Raw genomic sequence first — 26,661 nt, 5'->3', positions numbered from 1 at the left:
TCCCCTCCCCCACCCTCCCTGCTTCCCCTAACTCCCTCTTCCATTTTCCTACCCTCCCGACTTCTCCAGTTCCCTCCCACCCTCCCTGCCTCCCATCCATCTCTCCCTTCTCAACCTCCCTGCCTCCCATCCATCTCTCCCTTCTCAACCTCCCTACTTCCCCTCCCTCTCCCTCCTCCCTTATCTCGCCCTTCACGTATTTGTCCCGTCTCTATTCATAACTGAAGAGAGTTCAAATCGGATCGAAATTGTGATGTCTTCTTCATGTACTTAATATCCTTATGCGGGTATAATTTTTCACATGTATACCAAGATATGAGAAAAAATAAATGTGGCTTTTCCAGCAAATAACAGTGGAAAAATAAATTACAGTACATTAGAGACTGGCGGGAAAGAATGGTGGTGATGGCAGTGTCAGAGGCTTGGAGGCGCATTTACCGTAATCTCCGTTATTGAACTATGGGAATTAGTGTCTAGCAGCAGAGAAACTAAAAGAAAGGAAATGTATGTGACCAAATAACCAACATTCATCAGAAAAATGGGCCAAGTTCATGACGTGCAGATGTCTCAGTCAAGGAGCAAAAGTGTAAGCCATAGTGTCCGTATATCTAGCTAAAAGTTCTCATGATGAAATTAGCCTAATGTCCCCAGTGTCCACGAATTCACAAGGCCAACTGTACAGATGGTGCAATCAATCAATCGTCCGTCCCCCTTGCCCTCCCCTGTGACATAATACACAAGGAGTGGCAGTCATCACGTAAGGATTGGCAGTGAATGTAGGCCACGACATCCACGGGTGGCTAGAAACAGGTGGGGTAAAAGAAGCTAAACGAAGCCTAATTGTGGAGCAGGGGCGGAGAGGAGCAGCAGTGCCTTGGAGTGGATGGATGCCTGTCTGTTTATCTGTCTATAGCCAGATGTCTTAATCCCGGAAGGGATGGCCACAGACAAATCGCCCTAATATCACCCTGCCCACCGCCATTTGCTTGCCCTCATATACCTCTCCCCCTATCTCATCATCTCTTCATCTTTCTCTGTCAATCCGTCCTTTCCACCTCACTCATACACTCTCCTAGTCAGTAACTCATCCTCTAATTTCCCCACGTGTATTAAAATATCTTAATATGTCATAAGTCTGCATTTTTAGTTCAGAATTATTAAACAAACCGAGAGGTTCGAAAAGACTCTCCCCGTTGTGTTGTGAAATATTCGAAGAAAAATAATTCTAACATTCTGTCCATGATACAAGGTTCAGTAAGAAAGATAATCAGCCTTTGCTGAATCTAAGTCTTCTCCTATAACACGACTCACAACAGTCGATGCCACATGCAGATTCCCAAGTATACTATAGGGTGAATAGGGGCCAGAGAATGACATGAATACACCAGTCTGACCGGTCCTAGAATCGTACTGGTGTTCTCCCAGTTACGATCGGGAGACGCTGACTACTACACCACTAGCTCCCCCCAAGTAAAGCAAAGTGACAGTGCACGGGTGTCACACGTGGTCGTAGTGATAGCAACCTTGAAAGTATGGGATCGTATTTATAAAGGATCTTAACGAACATGCTGGGTAAACAAATCTCATAGCTGTTTACTAATGTCAGAAGTCGTTTTGCATTTCGGATTTTTAAGTCTGGTATTCACTCTCAGTTTTCTTGTGAAATATGTGGCAGAGTTGCCGTGAATTCCACACTGGTTGTGATGTTATTATTCCACACGTTCTCGGTTAGTGGCCTGGATCACATGATGTGTTGCTATTGCAACTAACACAGAATTTGATATACTGTGGGTACATGTAGAGAGGGTATTAATAATGATGTCAAACCTGTTATGATTGAAGTGAAAGGACATTGAGCGATTAAGCAAGATAATAATTCAGCAAATCCTGATTAATAAACAACCAAGAAAGTAAGTTTATCCACATCCAAATTTTGTAGCAGATCAACTGTACATGATTCACAACATTGTTTCGGTAGTTCTTTTCTAGTACAAAGTATCTTGTAAATAACTGTTAAGCAATGTTTTCAGAACGAAGTAAAGATGCCGCTGGGTGGGCGAAGGTAGACTTCCTTGTTTTACATGACAGTATTATAGACAAACACTACATATTTATTAGTATAACTGTGAAGGGCCTCAATAACAAAACATGTTAATGTCTCCCAACCATGGTACCATCCATTTTATTCCTCAAAAATGACGTGAACGAGTAATGTGGAAAAAAAATTCCACACTAGCGTGGAATGACGTCCGTCTGTCCACGTCCATGTTCGTGGTTCATTTGTTTTTCCACTTTCGCAGACGAAATCCCACAAAAGGGCAACGCTGTGTGATAGCTGTGAGACTGAAGATGACAACGTAAAGAAACAATCTTACGGGCAGCATAGCTTCTTAAAAGATGATAAATACAGAGCCTGGAGCCGTATGCTTTGTGTAAGATTGTTTCTACTTTTGTCTTCACTGATACAGCTGTCAAATACTTCCTAACAAATCTCAAGGAACAATTGAAAATATATATATATATATATATATATATATATATATATATATATATATATATATATATATATATATATATATATATATATATATATATATATATTTCTGATGATAGTATTATAAGAGACAGATGAGATGAAATATTAAACGAACCTTCATCCCTTATATACGAGATATACGGTACTAGGCCTCTCTCACCTTAATATTAGTCAGCAGAGGAAAGTGGAAAGCAGAAGAGGCGATATTGTAGGCGAATTTTTGTCTTTGTACCAGCAAGACACCAAACCTCTCGGTTTAGGACCAGTGGCCACTATCAAAGCTGAAGAAAGTGAAGAGTTGAAATATTGTCTCTAACCAGGGAAACATACCAAGCCTCTTTCAGCTAAGGTCTATTAGCTAACAAACGAAAACGATAAGCAAAAGGGTGAAATATTAAATGAACTCTCCCAGATTATTATACCTGTAACACACCAAGCCTCTCTCAGCTTAGAAACATTAATCAGCAGAAGAAAGTGAAGAATAGAGGTGGTGAAATGCTAGAAAAGTGAAAACCAGAGGAAGTAAAATATTAGAAGAAGTGAAACATTGACGAACTTCTGTCCCCGATTGTACCCGCAGCAGGAGGGACAACAGGTGGCCTTTGGCAACCTGCAGGGGGGGACAATTATGTGTCGTAATGGCCTTATTGGTTGAGACAGGTGCTTCCTTTGCCCCGCTACTCCCAGCTCCTTCCACTTTGTTCTTTGTTTAGCAAGGCAAAGAAATTTAAAAGACATCCCGTGGCTGAAGAGTTTTTTGATCAACATAATCACCATCCTTCATGTTTATCGTCACCTTCATCGTCATTGACATCATCCTCGTCTTCGTCATCGTCATCATCCTGACTTTTTTACCTACTTATAAGTGAGGTGTGATAGGACTGAGAAAACAGGAAAAGTGATGGAATAATCATGATCATTCTGACTTTTTCTTACCTAATGATGGGAGCACAGTGGAGCCAGAAAATAAAGAAAGTGAAAGTAGGAAAGTGTGAGAGCTACCAATTGAGACAGAGAAACAGACACAGAAACTGAAACAGCCCAGTGAAACCAACCACACAGTCATCTGTCTATCACTTAAGACAAATGTGTGACGAACAGTAAGATGACGAGAGTGGACAGACGAACCCCTTGACACAAGCATAGTATTGATGAACAACAATAACCTAATGGAGAGGTGGTGGTGGTGGTCCTTGCGTGTTGTATATTCTAGACATCCTGTTGCGTGGTTGGAAGGGTACGCCTTCATGTGGTGGATCGAATATTATAGTGCGGCTCATCTGCCTGGATAAACAAATGTCCCTCGGCTAGTCCCTCGAAAGAAGGATGGTGGACCTCAGTAAAAGGACAGATTTAGCCTGCAGTCCACCGGGTTCACGTCTAGATGAATCTGGGACCACAGCAACATCAGTGAGAACAACGATGGTCTTATTCACGAAGTAATGTAGCTAATTTCTGTGATAAGCAGAGATCCATAGTATTATATTTAGAGCAATAATTTGTTTTGGTCATGTGGAGGGACTGGAAAATGGGATATTGACTAGAATAATGTATGCGACTGGGGCTGAGAGGGAAGGGGAAGGGGGAGACCGAGTATTATATGCAGGTATGGGGTGGAGAGGTATATGAGTGGGGATGCTTCAGGCTGTAAGGAGGGCGACGTGATGGTAGAGGACAGGGTGACACGGAGGCTGTTTGTTTTTGGCCACTCCATCCGGGATTACGGAGTCTAACAGATAGCGGGATTGATAAACAAAATGTCACTATAGCATTTAGGATTTTTCGAACACCACTGTGCTTTACCCGTATTTTTAACTTTAATAGTCACCTCAGTTTACTTCTGGAGTGAGTGATAGCTGGGTAAGCGAAAATAAAAGTATACACAGGCAACCTTATACACAATTTAAGGTCAGGAATCATGCATAGGGCACCAGGGAGGACCTTGACAGTAGTAAGCTACGCTGGATCACACACACACACACACACACACACACACACACACACACACACACACACACACACACATATTCTTATACCTCTCCCCCCTCCCACCCCTCACCTTCCTTCCATCCCTTCCTGCGCTCTCTTTCGCCTTCCTTTCTCTTCCGTTCCTTCCTTTCTTTTTCCCCAAACTTCCTATCTCTCCCTTTTCTCTCTCCGTCCCTCCCCTCTCTCACTCTCCCCCCGCCCCTTCCCATCTCTTCCTTCTCTCCTCTTCCCTCTCCCTCCCCTCTCCCTCTTCACAACTCAGTCCTCTCTCACTCTTCTTTCCCTTCCCTCTTCCATTTTCTTCCTCCCTCTCCCTCCCGTCTTCTATTTTCTTCCCTCTCTCTCCTTCCCTTCTTCGCTTCCCTCTCCTCCCCTTCATTTTTTCCTCCACTTACTTCCTCCTTTCCCCTCATCTCAGGCTCACAAACAGATCCGTTGCTTGAGATCTGTGGAAGCATATCGTCCCCGCGGCAGGTTAATGATGATGATGATGATTATTATTATTATTATTATTATTTATATCGTGGATGATGGTGGTGTATTGGTAGGAGGGAATATTGTAAGCATCGGTGGTCAGAATGCAACATGTCTTGTGGAAGATGATGATGATGATGATGATGATGATGATGATGATGCCCTGTAAGTGCAGCAGGCGATGATGATTTGTGCCGTGAATGAGAGAGAGAGACAGCACGACGTAGTAGCCCAACAGAGCAACAAAGGAAGTGTTTCATTGTGTCTGACCTTCTGTACTTAAATATCTCAGGTTTTATCTTGCATTGTTTTCTTCTTGTCCACACCGTATTGCAGGACATTCTTTATTCTTTCTCTAGGATGGTGTCTTATTTATCATTTTTCTTGTTACCGACTTAATTTGGTTTGGGAAAGACTTTTAATATCACCGGCGGTTATAATTCATTCACCTTAGCACAGGAGCTGGAAAGAGTTGCCTTCATGTGGTGGCACTGATATAACTGAGCTGTTCCAGTGCCCAGTTATACAAGCGTCCCTTAATACCCACCCTATCCCCTAAGAGGAAGATGGTGGACCACAGGAAGAGCACAGCTTCAGCCCGCAGTTCACCAAGATCACTTGCAGATGAGCTTGGAGTTGTAAATACTACTACTACTACTACTACTACTACTTGTTACATTCAGACGACTATATTCAGCTTAGGAGAAACAGCCTCGAATTAAATTGGTTAAGCTTAGGAAACTGACAGGCCCGCCTTCATTTTTATTTCTTTTTAGCCCTTCCAGCTAGAGGACGTAATTTTCATTTAATTCTTCCCGCTGCTAGACAGTTTTATTTAGCTTAAGAGAGAATTTAAGCCGTGAGGGGGGTTTAGTGAAGAAAAATCTTTTGCATTCGAAAAGCCTTTGCGAAATGATTAATATCTTATGGGGTTAGCAAGAATAAACCAACAAAGAGTTACTAGTTTCTGAATCGCGAGGTTCATCGATTCATGCCGATGACGTGTGTGTGTGTGTGTGTGTGTGTGTGTGTGTGTGTGTGTGTGTGTGTGTGTGTGTGTGTGTGTGTGTGTGTGTGTGTGTGTGTGTGTGTGTGTGTGTGTGTGTGTGTGTGTGTGTGTGTGTGTGGTGTATGTGTGTGTTCACCCCTTGTACTCAGTTTCATTCAGCTCAGTAGTTTTTTTACCTGCAGGGATTAGATATAGCCTTCATTAACCCCTCCAAGTACTGTACGTTCTTTCCTAATTTTAATATAATCGTCTGGTAACAAGGAGCATAAACTAAAAATGGCTTTGTCAAGGCGAACGTGTTAAGTGGTAAGCTTTCGAAATTCTCAGCTCTATCTGTATGAAAAACCCTGAGTATTTACCCTTTCTCCTGACGGCGGGAAATTTCCCACAGTAAGGACACCGACTCCACTTCTTGAGCTGGGTAGGTAAAAACTAGATTATGTAAGCACTATCATTTGTGAGAACCTGTTGAGCTGGACAGTTATTTACGTATGTACTGTACTGAGGTGGTTGGTCGGAGAAGAGATCTGTTGTTGAAAAGACGCAAGTTCGATCCAGGCCGGGGTGGATTTTGGTGATGATCCACAAGACCCACCAGCATGTCACGAAAGCAACCATACTAAGATTATCACACCAGTCCTAAATGAGACAGCCTATAATGTATTCAGTATAGACGGTGGGTATTAGCGCTGAAGTATGATATATGAAGATGTACCGAACTCTCAAGTCTGTGCCCAGAGTCGGTTATGGAAAAACTAGGCAATGTAGATAGTATTACCTGGAAGGAACTTATAATTTGATAGTCATTCTCCCGTGTGCACTTGAGCTGGCTTGGTTAGGTTATATGTATGCATCTTGTCATTTCTGGATATGTCTTCCCGTGTATGTCTGTCACACTGCGTATATTTCGAGTGGTAGCATTATACTGGTGTTTGGAAAAGTTGTTTATGGAGAGATACAACAGCTTGGGCCCGACTTGGACCCTATTCCAAGTTGAACCTTAACTGTTTTATCGTGGAACATACCTTTTTTTTTTTTTTTTAACCAGTCAGAGCACTGGGTGATAGTAGTAGTAATAGTTGCAAAGTTCCTCTAAACGTGAGCCCGGTGAACTGTAGATCAGAATTATCCATTTTCCGAAGTCCACCATCTTCCTTTCGGGGAATAGGGTAGAAACTGAGGGACGTTTGTATAACTGTGTAGCTCCACCACTCGGTTATATCGGTACCACCACATGAAGGCGTCCCTCTCCACCACTAAGACAGTAAGACACACATGACCTGCAGCCTTGTAAAATCTCTTCAGTCCAGTAACCTATTTTGTTGATTTATTTTTAACCCCAAACGATTGTGCCCAAATCTGGAGAGGCGTCGTGTAGTATAGAGGGAAATGACGGCTGTATCTAACTTCTCCAGCTCGAAAAGTATCTCCAAAACTTGATAAACTGTCTGGAGATAGCAAAAATAAAATGAAAAATACATCACCAGATCGAAGGGGTTAACGTCATGTGTCCAGGCAACACGAAAGGATACTTTCATCAGTCTCAGCCTTGGCTTCTCACCTTTTTGCGTGAAGAAAAATGTGTGTCTGAGCTGTGTGGTTAGATCATGTAGTGAGAATGAAGAATGAGTAACTGAAAGAAAAACTAGACTATGTAATCACTGTAATCTGAAAACCTGTTACTTTACCTACGGATATTTGTGTGCGTCTTTGGTGACTGTTAGGCCATAAACAGCGGCGAACAAGAGGCTGACTACAATATAATTCATCCACTTGATCCTGACGGACATACTTCGACCTTTTGCGTGAAATTTCCCGTGGTTCCGTCATTATCATCATCATCATCGTGGGGGAGGTATGAGAGTCCGGGCTGTACAGCGAAGGAACAAAAAAATAATCATAATTAAAAAGAAAAAAAATAATGCAGATAGCGGAACACCTCGCCTTACCTGAGATAGATGCTTGTTCACCAGGGGCTTTATTTATAAACACTCCTAAACTGAAGCTGTGTATTAAAATGATTATATATATGTTTAGCCATCCTTCGTACAGGCACCAATACTTCACAATCAAATCAGACTGAATATTGGCATCCTTTATAAATACGAACTCAGAGGCAGTATTAAAAAAGGATCTTAGCCAAGTTCTACAGTAAGCAAAAGTCCCCATAAGTCATCGACGTAAATAATTTTCTGTTGACGTATTTCTACTGTCTGGTAGCAGCAAGCGTTACTTATGACGCCCTCGATTAGAAGCGGTTAAGAGACTTGTTATCATGACTCTGCGTTATTACTATGTGATTAGGTTAATGTGTGTGAGAAATGATTTGCCATTACAATCGCCCTGACTACCAAGTTCTGACATTAAAGATTAGAGTTCCCGGCCGCTTTTCCCCTGACTCCCTGGGAAGCATTATGTGACCTATAATCCGTAACCAGCCCTTAGATTTAAACCCTTATGGGCCATATCTGGTCACACACACACACACACACACACACAGTGGGAGAGTGAGGTAGGCTGACATCCAGGTAAAGGACTGCGTCCCTTAGAGCCATAAAAACTTCAGGCCACCACCACCCCCCACCACGCCCCCGCCAGGGAACAAAGACCATCACCCTCCCATCTACCTCCACCAAGACTGCCTGACTCGTGGGAAGGTGTTGGGATGAGATCTATACTCAGTTCACTTTAACTTGGCCTAGAATGACCATATCTCTATCATGAATGCTGAGTTGAAGGAATTATTTAACTCTGGAATTTAAGGGTAGTCACTTGGAGGTGCTATGGAAAATGATGTAGAGCTGTAGTGTTGGCTTTTTCTGCCACTGAGCTTGAAAGGGAAGAAAAGCTGAGCCAAGGTTAGGTGAAACAACTGCAGAGTCACATTCTCGTTACCTAAGGAAGCTTTCTAACACGTATTCTTTATCCTCGTATTTATGTTTCTGGTATGTTAATAAAATTGGTTACGTATTCTGTGTAGATATCAAAACTGTATACATAACACATCAGAGGACAGAAGGATGAAGTAAGCAAGAAGAATCGTTAAGGAAGTGGCGCTATTCTCCCTGCAGTCATCGGTTACAGTCCTACAATATGGATAACTGATGCTGAGGACTGCCGTATGGAAGGTTGTATGCATCAGTTAGATTTCTGAGTGACCTAAGCAGACAGGAATGCAAGGTTCCATGTTTAGGTCAGAATTTCACAGTAAGGAAAAAGTGATCCAGACAATTATTAGTTGTGACGGGTGGGTCAGAATTCAATAGTATGGAAAAGTGACCGAGCAGCAGTGCCATTGACTGTAGACAGACCAGAATTGTATAAAATGGAATTGTGGCCTAGGCAACAGTTTAAGATTCTGTTGGTGGGTTAGAATTCTTTGGTATGGAAAAATGACCTAGGCATCTATGTCAGTTTCTGTGTGTTAGATTTCTGCACCATAGTAAAGTGACCTAGGAAACTGTCATTTCCTACGGGTGAGTCAAAAATTTTAACCGCGTAGCCAGGTGAGTGGATGGGATCAAGGTCTAATGAGATTGGTAATAAAAAAACTAATTATCTGGTATTCTAATGGTTGTAGACTAGTTTGAGAATTTATTTTGATGTAAACATGTGAGAAGTGTCAGCACGAGGTGAACTGGAAATGTGAGTGTAGTGCATAAGTTTTTTGTTCTATTGAGAGAGATGGAGAGAGTGTAGCATATCATGAGAGACAGGGAGAGAGGGAGGGTAGGGATAAAGAGAGAAACAGATGATAAGGAGTCAGACAGAGAGGCAGGGATAGGTGGTATGACTATAGAGGTGGAGAAAGTGTGCTATATCAGTGTGAGGGAGAGGAGGGAGAGACAGAGGGAAGGTAGGGAGGGAGGTAGGAAAGGTCAGGGGTCAGTCGTAAACTAGGTCAGGGTGAACGAGATGTGGGAGGTGAGGCTGGGGGAGGGGGAGTGAGAGCAGTAGATGAACTCGAGAGAAAGTTGGATGTCCACTATGACAGCACGTTTGTTCTAACATGACAAATATTCCTAACCATTGTCAGCTCAGTTGATGGACATTGGTAAACAGATCGAGGGTGTATTAGGCTGGCAACGAAAAAGGCTTACTCCTACCTCATACCTAAGATTCTTTGAATATCATGCATCCACGACTTTTTCAGGGTGAGAGAGAAGTCCAGATTCGTCACTTAAAAATAAATCGACGATAACACCGCAAACAGGGAAAACTATGAAGAAAGTTAACTCTGGAACACGCTTCTGCAATCTGTTACCCCCTCTGCTTCTTATTTCCAGTCTTTTCACTCCATACCGATGCCGTATTTTTTTCCCTTTTTTCAAACTACCGAACACGCGATTTTAGCCAAGTTAGGGAAAGACCTGTAGTTTGAACAGGTGAATCAAGTTCATATCTAACCCCTTCACTTAAAATCTTTCCTAAGCTGAATAAAAGCGTATGAAGATAGTAAAAATATATTATGGTGTTTTTACTCTAAATTGGCGCAGATTTTCGTCCTTTTGTAGCTTATAACACGCAGGTCAGTGGTAGAAGTAGACAGTGCTACTGCTCTACATCCTTTCTATAGCACTTCTTTGTGACTAGCATTAAATTATGGTGCATCGTATCTTGTTACAGCTCAGCTTTCACGATAGAGAGATGGCAATTTTAGGCCAAGTCAGAGTGAAAAGAGTAATAAGAACAGCATAAGGAATTAAACGCTATGTGTCCAACGAATTCGAAGTGAGATCTTGATTCATTCTCTCATGGGTATAATTTTCTTTGTGAATGTCTTTTTTTCTTTCAAACTTCGAGCATATGGTGCATAAATATTGCATAAACGAATAACTGTTCCGCGTTTGTTACTTCCCCCACTGAGTCACCCATCGTTTGTATGCTGATGTTGTTGTGATAGATGTAAACCTTGTAACAGTTCCAGAGATTTGCATTTAACAGTATTCCCATTGTATAGCGCGATTTTTTCTGGCCGAGAACGTAATTTTTGTTTTATTTCTTTTGTCTTCAGACGATTTTATTAAGCTTATAAGTGACTTCGCACAGAATAGGAAAAGATATGGCCTGCAGTAACCCGTTCACTACTAAAGGACTTTCCTAAGCTGAGTAAATTAGCCTGGTAGCAGCACGAATAAACAACTAATTATGTCCTCTGGCTAAAAGGGTTAATATCGCTGTGGTTTTTGATGTGTCCCAAGGCTTATCTGAACGTAAACTCCGTGAACTGCAGGCTGAAGTGGTTCTTTTTCAGCAGTTCACCATCCTTCTTTTGCAGGATAAGGAAGGAACTGAGGAACAGTTGTATATCTCTGCAATGTATCCGTCCGGTTATAAGAGTATCACCACGTGAAGGCATCCCTCTACCGCGGCTGTAGTAAATGTAGAATTTGTAACAGTTGTGCAGTGTTTCATTTGATAGTACTTTCCTTGTGCACCAAATTACTCTGATGCTGAATACATTTCCTTAAGATTTTTCGTTCTTTACATTTCTCTCATATTTTTTTGGCGTATCAAATGGAACCAGGATCTCGGGGACCTGAATGATGAGTGAGTGGAAGCATGGTCTAGCCTTGGGCTGTCTGGACGTTGCTACTCCACACCCTACCCTAGGATGGGAAAGGAGGTCCGGATGATGATAATGATGACGATGAAATTCATATACTTTTGTCAGTGATATTCCGTTACTTGTTAGAGAGTAGTAGATTAAAATAGATAGATAAAAAGATAGATCGATATAGATATGAAACTTGTGTACGAGTATTAGCCTACATATGTATGTGTTGCAGTGGCCAGCTTGCGCACACCTTCTTTGTGACCGAGCAGCTCTATTAACCCTTTCACAGCGAGGATGCCACTTGTATAATTCTTGCAACCGCCAGACAATTATTCAGCTTAAGGATAACTTTAAGGTGGAAAGGTGAAATATAGCCTTCATTAATCCCATCACTTATAGGAATCTTTTCTAACCCACATAAAAATCATGTGGTAGCAGAAATAGATATGATTCAAGGGCTTTAGAGAGGCCATACTAAATACAGAAAGACTTCAAAATGACTCAGGGGGTTAATGATTTAGAGAGACCATAATCCCCCGTTTGTGGGTCTGTGGTGGTCCAGGGGTTACGTGGTCGCCCCCCGCCACGTGCCTTGTGAACCTACCCCACCCCCACACCGGAACCAGGTATAGGAAGCGCGTGCTGACGGAAGCCGCACATCACACCCCTCACACACCGCCGCCTTCCGCTGCGATCAGTGCCGTGAGAAGGACATCACCGTCACGTTTGTATTTTCGTTATTGTTGCTGCAGTTGATGTTATTGTTGTTGTTGCTGCTGCTGTTGTTTTCGTGGTGGTGGTGGTGTTGGTGGTGGTGTTGGTGGTGGTTATGGTGGCCTAAGTTTCATCCATACGTGAACCTAGTTCACTGTAGGCTGAAGTTTCCATTCTCTACGAGTTCACCATCCTCCATTCGATGGATGGGGAGGAGTTGAGGGATATTTGTACAACCGGGCAGCAGAGCCAGTCGGTTGTATAAATGCCACCACATAAAGGCGTTCTTTTCCCGCACTTAATTTCTCTTAAATCATTGAAGATCATTTAGCGACCCCTAATTTGAACCTCACAGAGACGCTGTACAGAGAGTATATAAGGATTTATACCGTGTCCACTCATGGTCTAAACTAATCATCGATCCCAAGATGGAAAATGGAACCTTTTGATTATCTGTATTTCGTTAAGACGGAATTTACCGATCTTCCACAAGACACACGGCCATAGCAGTCAAAACAGCCCCGCTGAAGCATTCATGCAAGTCTTGAGTGCGACATCTCTACCACGCACTGAATACGGGCGATCCATATTAGTGCCGAATCAGTGACATGTGGTGTGTGGCACACAGGAAGAGTGGTTGGCGTAAGAGATTGGACTGTTAACCATTTGACTCGGTGACGCATTAGCTTCGTTTATTCTTGCTTCTTCCAGACGATGTAGTTCAAGTTAAGACCTCTAGAAGTGAATGGTCAATCATTGCTATAATCAGTCCAAAGCATTATTATATCATCTGCAAAAAATAATAAGATTCGCCTATAATCAGTTCAAAGCTCAATGATATCATCTAGAAAAAAAATGAAATTCACGTTACCAGGCCGAAAGGATTATATTATATAGCCAGAATCACACACACACACACACACACACACACACACACACACATAAATGGGAAGGCCGCCCATTGGAATGTAAACAAAAGCATGGCAAAATAAAAGCCTGTTTCCTGCCGTCACAGCCTTACTTCCGGGAACGCATACATCACCATGTCACACTGGCGACTAGACAATGCAGAACGAGGGTGGGATTCGCAGACATATTTACAATCTAATCCCTGTCGTAACAGTAATTCTTTTCTTTACCTGAGATTGGACAATGAAGGGAGAGGGCAATATTTTTCCATGTCTCTTTTTTTTCGTACAACAAAAATAAATATTGGTTACGAGAAGAAAAATGCTTTATATTATGTTATAGTAGGAAAGACAACGTCACGATGTGCGTCCGGCATTAGGAAAGAAATAGCGGGAAGGAAATATATGAATGCACTTACCAGCATTACACTGAGTACCTGGTAATGGTAAAAGAGCTAGAGTAAGCAAACTGGGCAGCGACTGTGGGAATGAGATCACCGTAATATATAATCTAGAAAGAATAACAGGTACAATCATAAGCTAGACATTCTCCTTACCATGTAATCCTAACCTGGCAAGAGGGAAGCAGGACTGAAACTCGTTGCATGAATTCGGATCCTCAGATGTGGAAGATGACAGCTGATCGTGACTGTGCAAGAGGAAACAGAACCACAATGGTAGATGAGACAATAAAGGAATGAGGTTAGAACTGAAAATATAATTGCTACTTTGCAAAACCCCACACAGAGCTTGATAATACAACGCAGAAATGACACTAACAAATAATGAACCGTAAAACCGACAGAGCGCGAGATGAAGTGATGCGGTAATGAAATCAGCATTGTAACCAGAGATGCTTTGGGTTGCAAGTGACTCTTTACTAGAAGAAGATTAAAAAATACCTTTATTATCGTTTGACTCCGTTTTTATTCTGGTTAAATGCTGATAATTTTACTCATCAGAGAAAACCATGTATGTCTAATGGGCTTTGGTAGCCATCGAAAATGTAAACAGATACAAGCTGGGGAACACTTGGAGGGAAACCATCAGATAAAAATATCATGATATCAGTGAAATATTCAAGTCAGTACTTAACATGCATGTAAAGTTTACATAAACCTCTTCGAAATATCCATTTTCATATATGCTAAGATTACCCCATTCCATGTTCTTGACTTTTCGTGGATTTTTTTTTTTTCTTCGCTGGACGTTCTCTGCCTAGAGTCAGACACATGAAATAAATATCTACATGATCGGACAGTTTGCGCCAAAATATTGAACGTATTCTAACTGGGTGTGTAGATTTCATAACACCCTTTCCTCACCGATTTATTCCACACGTTACTTCTCACTATCTTCCTGTGTGTTACTGAAGCAAATTGAGTCGGTGCTAAAATCATACACCTAACGTAAAGAAGAATATCAAAATATAATAGCTAGAATAAATCGCTAAGAAACAGGTGCTACGAAACCCCCTTTGGCACTTAGAATATGACCCTAATGTTGGATCCAGACCTCACTGTGAACAGAGCCGTTATAGTCAGCCCTGGACCACCCCCACTAGCACGCAGGGCAGGAAGGATGTCACCCGCGTGTTCGTTCTACTTTCACCTCTCGCAATCCGTCCCTTCCCCCGCCCGCCGCTTCGTCAGATCCTGTTGGGCTTTTCCTACAGGTAGTATGTGTGTGTGTGTGTGTGTGTGTGTGTGTGTGTGTGTGTGTGTGTGTGTGTGTGTGTGTGTGTGTGTGTGTGTGTGTGTGTGTGTGTGTGTGTGTGTGTGTGTGTGTGTGTGTGTGTGTGTGTGTGTGTGTGTGTGTGTGTGTGTGTGTGTGTGTGTGTGTGTGTGTGTGTGTGTGTGTGTGTGTGTGTGTGTGTGTGTGTGTGTGTGTGTGTGTGTGTGTGTGTGTGTGCGCGCTCGCGTGGGCACCTTGATTTTCATCCCTATACCTTGCTTTCCCTCGTCTCTAATTTCTTTCCTTACCTCTTTTTCTTTTCTTTCCTTAATCCTTCTTCGTTTCTTCCTCCCTTTCCCCTCCTTACCTTACTCGCCCTCTCTTCTTTTTCTTTCTTTAACATCATTGTACTGAATCAGTAAATTTAGGTCAGTGAGTATTTAATTTACTGTCTTATGAACTAGACAACGAAGATCTCTAACTCTTTTTCAATGTAGCTGACGGCCAGGTGTGTCAGACTAGACACACCTAGACTGGTAATCAAGGAGACTCATTCTTACTTCCTACTTAAGGTTCACCAGAGTTAATACCAGCACGACTTAATAATTAAATTGTGGGGGTGGCCCAGTTCCGTCAGGTGAATGCAGACCGACAACAGGAACCAAGAGCATAGTGGAAGTCAAAGGACAACTGGCCATACCAATCCTGGATGTGCAAACGAGGAAGGAAATAGATTCGTCATTATTCTGGTGGTGATAAGCATGATAAGTGACTGGTAAATAGTTTTCTTGAGCGCTGCTTTGACAAAAAAATCATATTCGGTGTGCTTGTGGAAATTTTCATAAAAACATGACAATCTAGACAGTTTTTATGCTGAAAAGTAGGAACCCAAAACTTAAATTCAGCAAAACCCGTTCTTTCCAAATGAAATATAAAGCCAAGTAATAACAAAAACTACATCCTCTGGGTCAACCCTTCAATCCGAAGACGCAATTTTTATGGTGTTTTTGCTGCAGGAGGATGATTTTATTCATCTTGATAGAGCCACCTAGGAGAGAAATTAATGGAAGATCAGTGCAAACGTCTGGAAATTGCGAGAATAAAATAGAAAATGCGTCATTAAATTAAAGAGGTCAAGGGGGATAAGTGACAACCTTTGGACCATATACTAGGTGACGTGGGAGGCTACGTAGCCTCTTTTTTCTAGCGATTTATTTTGCATATTAGACTTAAACGTTGTCTTGTATGCCAGTTACATCGCGTCAGTATCAACACAGTTTACATCAGTAACACACAGTACGACGCCGAGGTGTAACGTGCAGAAAAAAATCGGCAAAGAAGAGGTGCCACGACATCTCCAAAGCCACATAGAGTCAGACCCTTTGACGTATACAAGGGAGTGGAGGGAAAGATCCGTTACCTCCCTCCCACACGGCCCTTCCCTCCCACCTCACGCCATGCAGGGGCCAAGGAACACCAGCTTGCAGGAATACTAGCATACAAGGGTTAAGGAGTACTAGACTTGTGGAATATTAGTTTACAGGGGCCAAGGAATACTAACTTAAGGGAATACTATTTATCAGGAATACTAACAGGAACACTAGTTTACCGGAATACTAGCTAACAGGGGTCAAGAAATACTAGCTCACTTCTTACAAGGACTAATTGAACATGGCAGTTTTTCCTTGTAGCTAAAATCCATGTTGTATGTATAGAAAGTGGGCATCAGTTAGGGCCTCTTTTTACAAAGTTCCGGTCTTCCTTAAGAACTCGGTCAGCAGTATAGTTTGAATCCTGGTCCCAAGGTAATGAAAAGAGATATAAGGAAACAGACCTAATTCACCAGTCTGACCGGCCCAGGAGTCAAAGTTTGGTTCAAGCATTTGTGCGATAGATGTGCTGACCAGTGGGATATCATCACTCTGCACTGACGTCACCAAGGCGCGGCCACTATAGACTGCTAGCCACTCCCCCTTGCGCCTGGAGACATCAGCTCAAGAGGGTGGAAGTGAAAGGGATTCTTAACAGATGGCGTCATGCAGTACTGGTCATGGAGCTTCGTTGGGGGGATTTTTTTTATTTTTTAGACTTCTTTATCTCTGGACAAAAGTGCTGTGATTCAGTGTTACGAGACTTCCGATTTGTGTAGTTAGGTGTGTGTGTGTGTGTGTGTGTGTGTGTGTGTGTGTGTGTGTGTGTGTGTGTGTGTGTGTGTGTGTGTGTGTGTGTGTGTGTGTGTGTGTGTGTGTGTGTGTGTGTGTGTGTGTGTGTGTGTGTGTGTTGTTTTTGTGTTTAGAACCGCCTAGTACGAGCTCTAAGCATTTTTTTTTCCTGATTGTTTTTCCCCTAGACAAAGAAGCTATGATCTGTTTTTATGAATCATCTTACTGTGAGATTAAAAGGTTTATATGTTTTCTTTCCTTACTCACCAATAGATGCAGTTCCTGACTGAGCGTATCTCTTTCACTCGTGTCCTCCTGCTGTCACACCAGATGCACGTACATTAAACTTCCTCCATTGAAATTAAAATGCACGGAGGGGAGTCAGGGTGCGTGTGTGTGTGTGTGTGTGTGTGTGTGTGCGTGTGTGTGTGTTTGGGGGGGAATTGCCCTTGAACCCGAATTTCTGACACACACAGACACACACACACACACACACACACACACACACACACACACACACACACACACACACACACACACACACACACACACACACACACACACACACACACACACACAGATGCCACGTATTTAAATATGCTGAGAAACGACTTAGAACATGGGTGGTGGCACTATATCATCTGCATTGTCATCAAATGTTGCTCTGACCTAAAACCTCAGACCTCGGCAGGCTTCTCATTGGCGAGTAAAATTTTCTGGGGGTAGCTGTAGTATCAGTTTTCCTCCGAGGTTTAATGGTTAAAAAAAAAAAAAAGTCTCAGTTGCTGTTACGTAGTGTTTTAACCTCTTCATTGCCACGGGTTTTCCTGTTACGAATAAGACAACTTGCTGATCGGAAGAATGAAGCATAACTTGTACATAAGACATTGATCTTGAAAAAAAAAAAAATTCTCTCTCTCTCTCTCTCTCTCTCTCTCTCTCTCTCTCTCTCTCTCTCTCTCTCTCTCTCTCTCTCTCTCTCTCTCTCTCTCTCTCTCTCTCTCTCTCTCTCTCTCGTCTTCTGCCATCCTCTTTTCATCTGTAATTATTCTTTATCTTTGTGCACAGAGTAGACCTGTTTCCTATCTGAGTTACCTGACCTAATTTTAACGACAGCCAAACACAGCCCTCACGCTCTGCACACAGGGTTCAGACCAGCACAGATGTCTTGGTTCCACAGTGCCGATAAAAATGTTCTTATCGAATAATTGTACTTTCAAAAATTCGTTTACTGTGACGATACAACAATTTGGTCCCTACATACCATGTGGGTGTAATTCTGACCATACGTGGGTCCACTTTCTTAGTCTTTTTCATTAATCCTCTAATCTATTCTTTAAGTGTCGGTACACATAGATACTGTTGTACTTGGCGCAACGGGATTATGTTCCTCAAAACGAATAGACTAATAAAGACCACAGTAAACCCCTCCACTTCGGGAAACAAAATAAATCTTCTAACCTGACTTAAATCGTTTAAAGATAGGCTAAATAAAAACAAATATAAATATCAGGAGAAAGCGACAATGAGCATGAACCATCTTATACGTAATGTGGTGAAAAAAGAAGAATGAGGAGAACAGAGGAACAAAGAAGAGTTTTTGAGGAAAGCAGGAAGGATGACGTATGTTCCAGCAAAGGATGAGAATGGGGAGAAGGGGGGAGGGACAGCGGGAGGGGGAGAGGGACTCAGGAAGGGGACAGAGGGGGAGGCAAAGGGGAAGGGAGGGGGGGAGGGGTGAAGCCCTGAGGAAGTTGAGTAGGAGTATCTTGACCATAATTTTTTTGTTATAATTGCCTTTAAAATTATGCTTTATTCTTTTCCTTAACCCTTTATGTGTCCCAACCTACCATATTCATCGCCATAGGAGGTAGACGACGAAGGATGGAGATTTCTAGATGGAGGCTGTATAGACGAAGATAAGATTATAAGCAAGCAATCTTCTGCACAGTTTAAAGCTAAGAATGTTTGTGAATACGACTTCGGGTAGGACAAGCAGATGAAAGTGCACAAACTTCCCATATCTCCATTTCCTCCTGCATAAACGAATTTTAGTTATGAGAAGTGCGTTTGTGGACCATGCCAAGTTGTTAGCGAGAAGACTAGGGTAAAATATAACTCTAGGTCGTTTTCTAGGCGACGGAGGCCTTGTTGCATCTCTTCCTCAGTTATTTATTCTATTAATTTATTTATTTTTTTGCATATTACACCCTGATATTCTTTGCTTTGTTATTTATAGCGTTATAATATTCCTTGAGTAATGTACAGGAACTTTATGGTTTAATCTGCAAAATAAATCGCTAGGAAAGAGGTGTTACAAGCTCTTTAGAGCCACTTAAAATACGACCCCCTGCCCAAAGGTGTCCTGGTAGCCAAAAAATCGAACCTCAAACCTCTCTCTTGAGGGCCTGGGTGTATTGGCCATCACCCCTTACTGTGCCTCACGAGTCTAATTTAAGTTGGTGGGAGGACGAGACGCTTTGTTCGGTCCTGCCTTCACTCATTTCCGGCCGTCTGCTCCTCCTCCCGACTGCCAGCTGACCCTTCAAGCCACACTGCTTCCTGTCCTAACCGCCTTGCAGGATGGAGGATTGGGGAAGCGGGGGGGCGGGTTTAATAGGCGAAAGAAGAGGAGGAAAGGAAGAGGTAGGAGGGGGAAAGAGTTGCTGAAAGGAAGGCAGAAAGGAGTACAAAGGAAAGCATACAGCAACAGACCTATTATTTTCTTTCCAAACTATTTCTTGTAGGACAGGTTATAACTAATGTAACTATTCCGTGAGTCTAAATCAAGGAGAGGAGATCAGGAAAGGGGACTGAGAAGGGCGGAGAGAGAGAGAGAGGGGGAGGGGGGAGTGAGAGAGAAGGAATGGAGGAAAGAGCAATGGATGGAAAGGAAGAAGACAGAAAGTGTGTGTAGGAGGGACGGAAGACAACAGGATTTGGAGTGAGAGGACAGCTAATTGGGGAGGAGGAGGAGGGGGAGGGGGAGGGGGAGGGAGACTAAAGTAACTGGAAGGAAGGGAGGAAAAGAGAGAAAAGATGGAGAGAAAATAGCGAAGAAGAGAGAACTAGTGTGTGTGTGGGAAAAAGGGATGTAGGGCGATATGAAAAGATATGACGATAGCTGATGGAAAAAGAAAGAGGAGGAGGAGGGCTTAGGATGAGGAGAGGAGGAAAGGACGAAGATAGAAAGAGGTAGAGAGCGTGGGAGGGAAAGAGGGTGGAGAGAGCGCAGAAGGGGAAAAATAAGAACAGTCACTGCAAAGAAGGGAGGGAGAAGTAATCCAGGTGATGCTTGTTAGTGAGAGAGAGAGAGAGAGAGAGAGAGAGAGAGAGAGTGTGTGTGTGTGTGTGTGTGTGTGTGTGTGTGTGTGTGTGTGTGTGTGTGTGTGTGTGTGTGTGAAGAAGCTAATGATAGAGGAAGAGAGACCCAGAGGATATAAAGACTGCTAAAGGGAGCTCAGCCATAAATGAGGTTAATGAAATAGAGTGAAACTGTTGTAAGATTAAAGCTAATCTCTCTCTCTCTCTCTCTCTCTCTCTCTCTCTCTCTCTCTCTCTCTCTCTCTCTCTCTCTCTCTCTCTCTCTCTCTCACACACACACACACACACACACACACACACAAAACGACTTGAGCAACCTACATGTGTGCAAGGCGAGGAAAACATAAGTAAGAGTGTTCTTTCCCACCGCGCCTTGACTGGGTGTTCTTGTGTATCAACCCACGAGATCTAGGGCGAAAGAGAAAATGATGATGATGACTGAAGCTGATGATGATAATGCTGATGCTGATGATATTTATAATAATAATAATATTATTATTATTATTATTATTATTATTGTTGTTGTTACGATACAGAGCCGAGAAAAGAGAAAATACAAGGAAAAGGCGAGAGGGATTTACGATACAGGAAAAGGTTAGACGAAGGGTGCGCAGAGAGAGAGAGAGAGAGAGAGAGAGTGAGTCAAATGGAGTTACACCGCAGATGGAAAGAAGCTTGGAGGAAAGCAGGAAGAATTAGGAGGCAGGACAGGAATGACGAAGGCAAATACAGGGAAGTGTTTTACAAGCAAGGAGACAGGATATGAGGAAAATAGGATGAGAGAGGGTTGTCTGAGGGTGAGGAAGGAGGGAAATGAAAAAGAATACGAAAGCATAGGTTCTGTGCCTATTCACTACACGAGGAGAGGCTTGGAAAGGGGAGACTGACCTGGAGAGAGTGTGTAAGTGAAGTTTAGGGGCAAGGGATGGGTAGGGGAAGACATAGACTGAAGTGGAGCGATGGGATGGAGAGGTATATGAGAGAGGGTGCTGTAAGTTGGAGAAAGGGCAGAAAGATAGCAGAGGACAGGGTGACATGCGATTCGTTTGAGGTCGCTCCTTACGTGATAGCGGTAGACAGAGACTGAACATTCTGCACAAGAGTTATCAAGGCAGTCTTAATTATTCCAAGTCCTATTTTTCTCCTAGAATACGGCTAGTAGTAGTCGGTTTGCGTCGTTCTCTGCAATTATACTGCTGAGTAAACAAGGACAAAGAGAAACAAACAACTCACTAGTCTGCCCGGCAAATGAGCGACAAATGGGGAGAGGGAGGGGAGTTGGTGGTGAAGTAGGGGGAGCGGTTCGGGGGTGAGGGATGAGGGTGGGATAAGGGGGAGTTTGGGGTGAAGGGAGGTAAGGGGAAGGGAAGATGTGGTTAAGTGGTCATGTCTAGTCGAAGTAATTTTACCGGTATGTTACTCTGTTCAGTTTTATTTACCTTACCTTTCGAACTAGGCTGATGAGATAAACAGTAGCTTTAGTTAACTTCGTCACGTGTATAGTTGAGTGAAATAGTATGCCAATAAAGAAAATATAGTTAGCAAGACAACAGCTTAGTCAGGGAAGTCAAGAGGAAAGTTAAGAAGGGGGAAACTTGACCACAGATTACTTAACACCTACCTTTAAAGCTCTTATTTTATTCCCAGGACGTTTAAAGTTGCTGTTCTGGCTTTCCCTCTAAACTCACGATTGTTTGTTCTCAGAATTCAAGTTATTTTTTTTCCCAGTATGTGTGTGTTGTTCGCTACCTGAGGGAACAACACCTCTTCCTACTGTTATGTTTTCTCTGCAGTACATTAGGGAGGTTGAAGTTTACGCGTATCTCGAAATTGTTTTATTCAGCTCAGGAGAGACCTTTTTTTTTTTTGTGTGTGTGTGTATTAACAGGATAGTTAGAGGGTTTAGATATAGCTTTCATATACCTCTTCACCATACGAGGTCTCCCTGAAGCTGAGCGAAATCTTCAGTTAGTACCAGGAACAAGATAAAGATAATGTCCTAAGCTTCAGGGGGTTACTATGGCGAAGAAGTATATACCGTAACCAAACTGAGATCAGGAACGAAATATGGAAAATCTGGGGTCGAATTAATAAAATATTTTACTTTTTTTTTTTTTTTTTTTTAATACAATAAACGAGTCTCCGTAAGTCAGGTAGTATCTCAGACCTTTTTGTGTTCCGTATTTTGTCACTTTAATTTTCACTCTAGCTTGATTGTGAAGTATTTGGTATCTGTATTAGTGAAGACAAACGGGTACAGACTCTCTTCCATGTAGAACTTGGGAGGGATAAGTATGACCCCTAAAATTATAAGACTCCCCAGTTAAAGTGTAAGGGTTAGGTATGTGCTAATTCCCACAGTCAGTTATAAGACATTTCTCTCTGACATTTTTTTAGAATCAAGTTCCGTTCCATGGACTCCCTACCCCACCCAACCCAACCCCGTCCCACCCAAGCTTCATTCCTCTCCACCTCACACCACCCGTTCCCTGGGCCCACAGTAACTCAGTGTGTGTGTGTGTGTGTGTGTGTGTGTGTGTGTGTGTGTGTGTGTGTGTGTGTGTGTGTGTGTGTGTGTGTGTGTGTGTGTGTGTGTGTGTGTGTGTGTGTGTGTGTGTGTGTGTGTGTGTGTGTGTGTGCGTGCGCGCGCGTGCGCGCGCTTGTTTTGCTCAGAGGCAAGTGTGTTATTGTGCTCCCCTGAGAACTCTTAGACTGTGCTTGTGACAACACTCCTGAGAGCAGCAGGATGGAGGGGAAACAAGAAATTACAATGGAAGTAACTATACCGTAGGGTGTTTCTTTTTGCGTGATGGAACTGGTCCACTCCAAATACTTGATTACTTAGCCGTAGTTGCATAAAATTTGATGAACCTTAATTATGAGGTACTAATGAGTCACCTTGATTACTGTAGTCTGTTTATTTTCACCTGAGAGAATATGGCCACTACCACAACGTATTGGAAGTCGTTGTTGCACGAAATTCATTGAGTCAGGTTATGAAGTATGAAAGAATCTCTGTGTTTACTATGGCCGGTGTGTTTTTACCTAACAGAACTTGTCCACTCCCTCAATTTGAAAAAGTCGTGCTTGCATGAAATTCGAGATGAAGCAGAGTTATAGGATAGGCATGAATCTCCTTGGTTACAAGTCAGAACGACCCTCCAAAATGATTATACATGGCCGCCCACTCTCCATTCTCAGTACACTAGACCATCGCCATGAGCTGATAGGGGTAAGGGATCTTAATCAGTTTAGTAAAAACGTGGTATAGAAAGAACATACCAAGGTAAATAATGTAAGGATGGGGAGAATGGTACGCTCTTCAACCTACAGTATTTCAGGGGGCATCAGTGAGGGACTTTGGAGAGGAGGCAAAAGAACTCAAAATGAATAAGCACGAAGAGCGGAATAAGGAATGACATTTCCAAACGGCTTCTCGTATGTGTGACTAATGAGGAAAGTACCCAAACATTCCCGCATTAAAGTTCTAGGTACGAACAAACTAAGGCAAAATGGGATCCTACCTAAAGGCTCCGTAGTCGACCCTTTCCTTCTCGTTCGCCATATAAATATCAAGGATACAGCCATCAGCCCAGTACTGTACCAGAGCACTTAGTAAACCGTGATCTCAAGGCCTCCCGCGTTGTTGCCAGGCCTCATCACGACTGGTGGGAGTAGCTCACGGGGCTGAGTAGCGGGAGGCCAGCCAAAGACCCTGAGAGCTGGGTCTATAACGGACCCGCGCCAGGCCTCTGTATCATAATTTCTTACCGTTGTCTCTGAGCGGTGATTAGCCTACAGTGCTAACCTATAATAATGACTTTTTGATGTATCCATGTTATCATTAACCCACATACTAACAGATTCTCTTTAAATTGGCCTGAAATTGCCATCCCTTCATCTTGAATGCTGAGTTGTAACAATGTTTACTAGTAAAATACAATCCTATTTCTGAGTGAGTGTTATGAAAAGGATGTAGAATCTGTCGCTTTGTCTTTCTGCCAGTAAGGTACGTAATTTACGTGAAGTAAGCCACAAAAGACGAACATCTTGGCAAAGTTAAGGTGACAGAACAGTACCTACTTATTCGTGGAGATTTTAAGAACGCCATTAGCCCAGTATGAAGTCATAAGCCCTATAATAGTGTTCACCATATGACTGCTATAAAACGCCGTGCTAATATTCATGATTCTTTATGCAGTTGTCCTAGAAGGCTGGCACTTACTTCCATTACTTATAAAGAGATCATTAGGTAAATAGACCGTACGTGAGGTAAGTCACAGTACATCTTTTGGTCTCTGCTCTCTCAGACTCCTATGACTCACTCTGACCTAATGAAATAGTCTTACGTTAACTGAAATAAAATAGTCAAGTTCTTCCGACCATGAAAGGGTTAATGGCGATAGTATTAACACTCTCACTACCCTCAGACTCGCTCGCAGCTAAAGAAAATCGTCTGGCGTTAGATGAATTATAGCACTAGAGTTGTCCTGAAAAAAAAAAAAGAGGATGAAAAAATGTACAAGAGCTTAGGGTGTGACCTCAACTTAAGAGGTTCCAGTTCACATCCTGGAGCATCCCTGGGAGTAATATTCCTCACCCATCCTGAGGTGGGAAAAAATAACAATAATGAGGATGATAACGTTGATGATAATGATATGATGATTGATGATTGATAATGATGACTGACGATAATGATGATGATGATGGTGATGATGATGATGACGACCGTACATTTTTTGCTGTAAGAATGAGCCCCCCCCAAAAAAAACTGCGGTATTACTACAGTGTCCTATCTTGCCAGTACCTATCTCTTGATGCACTAATCAGCTGAGAATTTAAAGAATAAAGGATGGATGGAGAGAGAGAGAGAGAGAGAGAGAGAGAGAGAGAGAGAGAGACCACGAACTGGGAAGAGAAGTATGCAGTCAAACAACTTCATACATAGGATGGGTCATGGATAGGGGCAGGGGCGTGGAGAGAGAGAGAGAGAGAGAGAGAGAGAGAGAGAGAGAGAGAGAGAGAGAGATTAGATCAGATTAGAGATTTTTGAGTCTCTCTCTCTCTCTCTCTCTCTCTCTCTCTCTCTCTCTCTCTCTTCACACACAATACAGTTCGATTGCTCAAGCGTTCCCGGTAGTGGGATATGAGTCATGTGCCTGGGAGTGCTGCATGGTTCAGGGCGAGGCCAGGGTGGGAGTCGCTGGAGATGAGGCAAGAAAAATATAGGCGCTTCATTCCCAAAGGCCCAACAGTCCTCCAGCGTGCCACACACCTTCATATGTCACCACATGGGCGCAAATACCCAATATCCATACTGAATGAATGGGCTGTGTCATTTGGAACCGGGGTGGTGATATTAGTGGGGGTGTTTTATAGCATATCGCTTGCTCCTATGGAAGATCAGTAAGTTTTAAAAAATTTAAATCTGCAGACTCTTCCTTGCCATATTTTAGGATTGAACTCAGGCTCTTTCGGACGGCAGATCGTTTTCCTTACCATTTGGTCACTCTCAACTTCCAGGCAGCCTTCCCTCATGTTCTATTGGCCGAAAAAGTTCTATCGTCACTCCTGCTTCTCTCTGTCTCTCTCTTCATAGACTGAAAAATTTTCTCCTGAATTGGAAGTCAGCGTCACTGATCATAGTTGGTTTGTTTTAGCCTGACAAAGATCACTGACCACTTTTAGTTTAGCTGGTGGTCAAATGTAGTCAAACTGGGCGATAAATTTGACTTGTAACCAAGGAGACTCATTCCTGTCACATAACTCATCGATTTTTATGCAACCACGACTTAGTATTAAATTTTGGGGAGTTCTTTTAGGTGAAAATAAACAAACTGTGCACCAATCTGTGGCCAAGTAAACCTCGGTATCAACTGTTGCGGCTTCAACAGACTAAGTTTTAAGTCTGTGGAGGAAGAAGATAGAAAGTCGACCGAAATTTTGCTGTCAGTAGTACTCTTTCACGCCTTCTCTCATGTACTCTTCCCTATACTGTACTCATCTTAATTTATGTCTTCCTGCACACTCGTAAACAATAGTAATTTCTGGCTGGCCGTGTTCGCTGCTGAAGAAGAGAAGTTAAGAATTCTCAAGGGTTATCTAGATATACAGTTCTGATTTACAAAGATATGAAGAGAGAAGCACGAGAAATTACAGGATTAGTAGTGTCGATAGTATTGTTCCTCGTACCGGACATTTTTTATGTGATGTTCAGTATAATTCATCTCTGTCTGGTGATTAGATTTTATTCTGCCTGGTTTTAGAATTCGCCATCCTTTCTCTTCTTCCACATCGCTGTTATCAGACTCTTG

General features: G+C 42.6%; 1 protein-coding gene across 1 annotated transcript in view; it reads right to left on the bottom strand.

Annotated features, from left to right (window-relative positions):
* LOC145412465 (uncharacterized) overlaps positions 1 to 25,885 on the bottom strand; it is a 111,549-nt gene extending 85,664 nt beyond the window's left edge. Inside the window, exon 1 of the mRNA XM_080282350.1 lies at positions 25,847 to 25,885. Coding sequence (XP_080138476.1) covers positions 25,847 to 25,885 — 39 coding nt within the window. The remainder of the gene's footprint in view (positions 1 to 25,846) is intronic.
* Positions 25,886 to 26,661: the final 776 nt, after the last annotated feature.

This window comes from Coenobita brevimanus, chromosome 93 (assembly GCF_032717465.1).
Source record: "Coenobita brevimanus isolate Jiangsu-jjx chromosome 93, ASM3271746v2, whole genome shotgun sequence".
NCBI classification, from domain to species: domain Eukaryota; kingdom Metazoa; phylum Arthropoda; class Malacostraca; order Decapoda; family Coenobitidae; genus Coenobita; species Coenobita brevimanus.
Note: the sequence above shows the minus strand (reverse complement) of the source record. Positions and strands in the feature narration are given on the sequence as shown.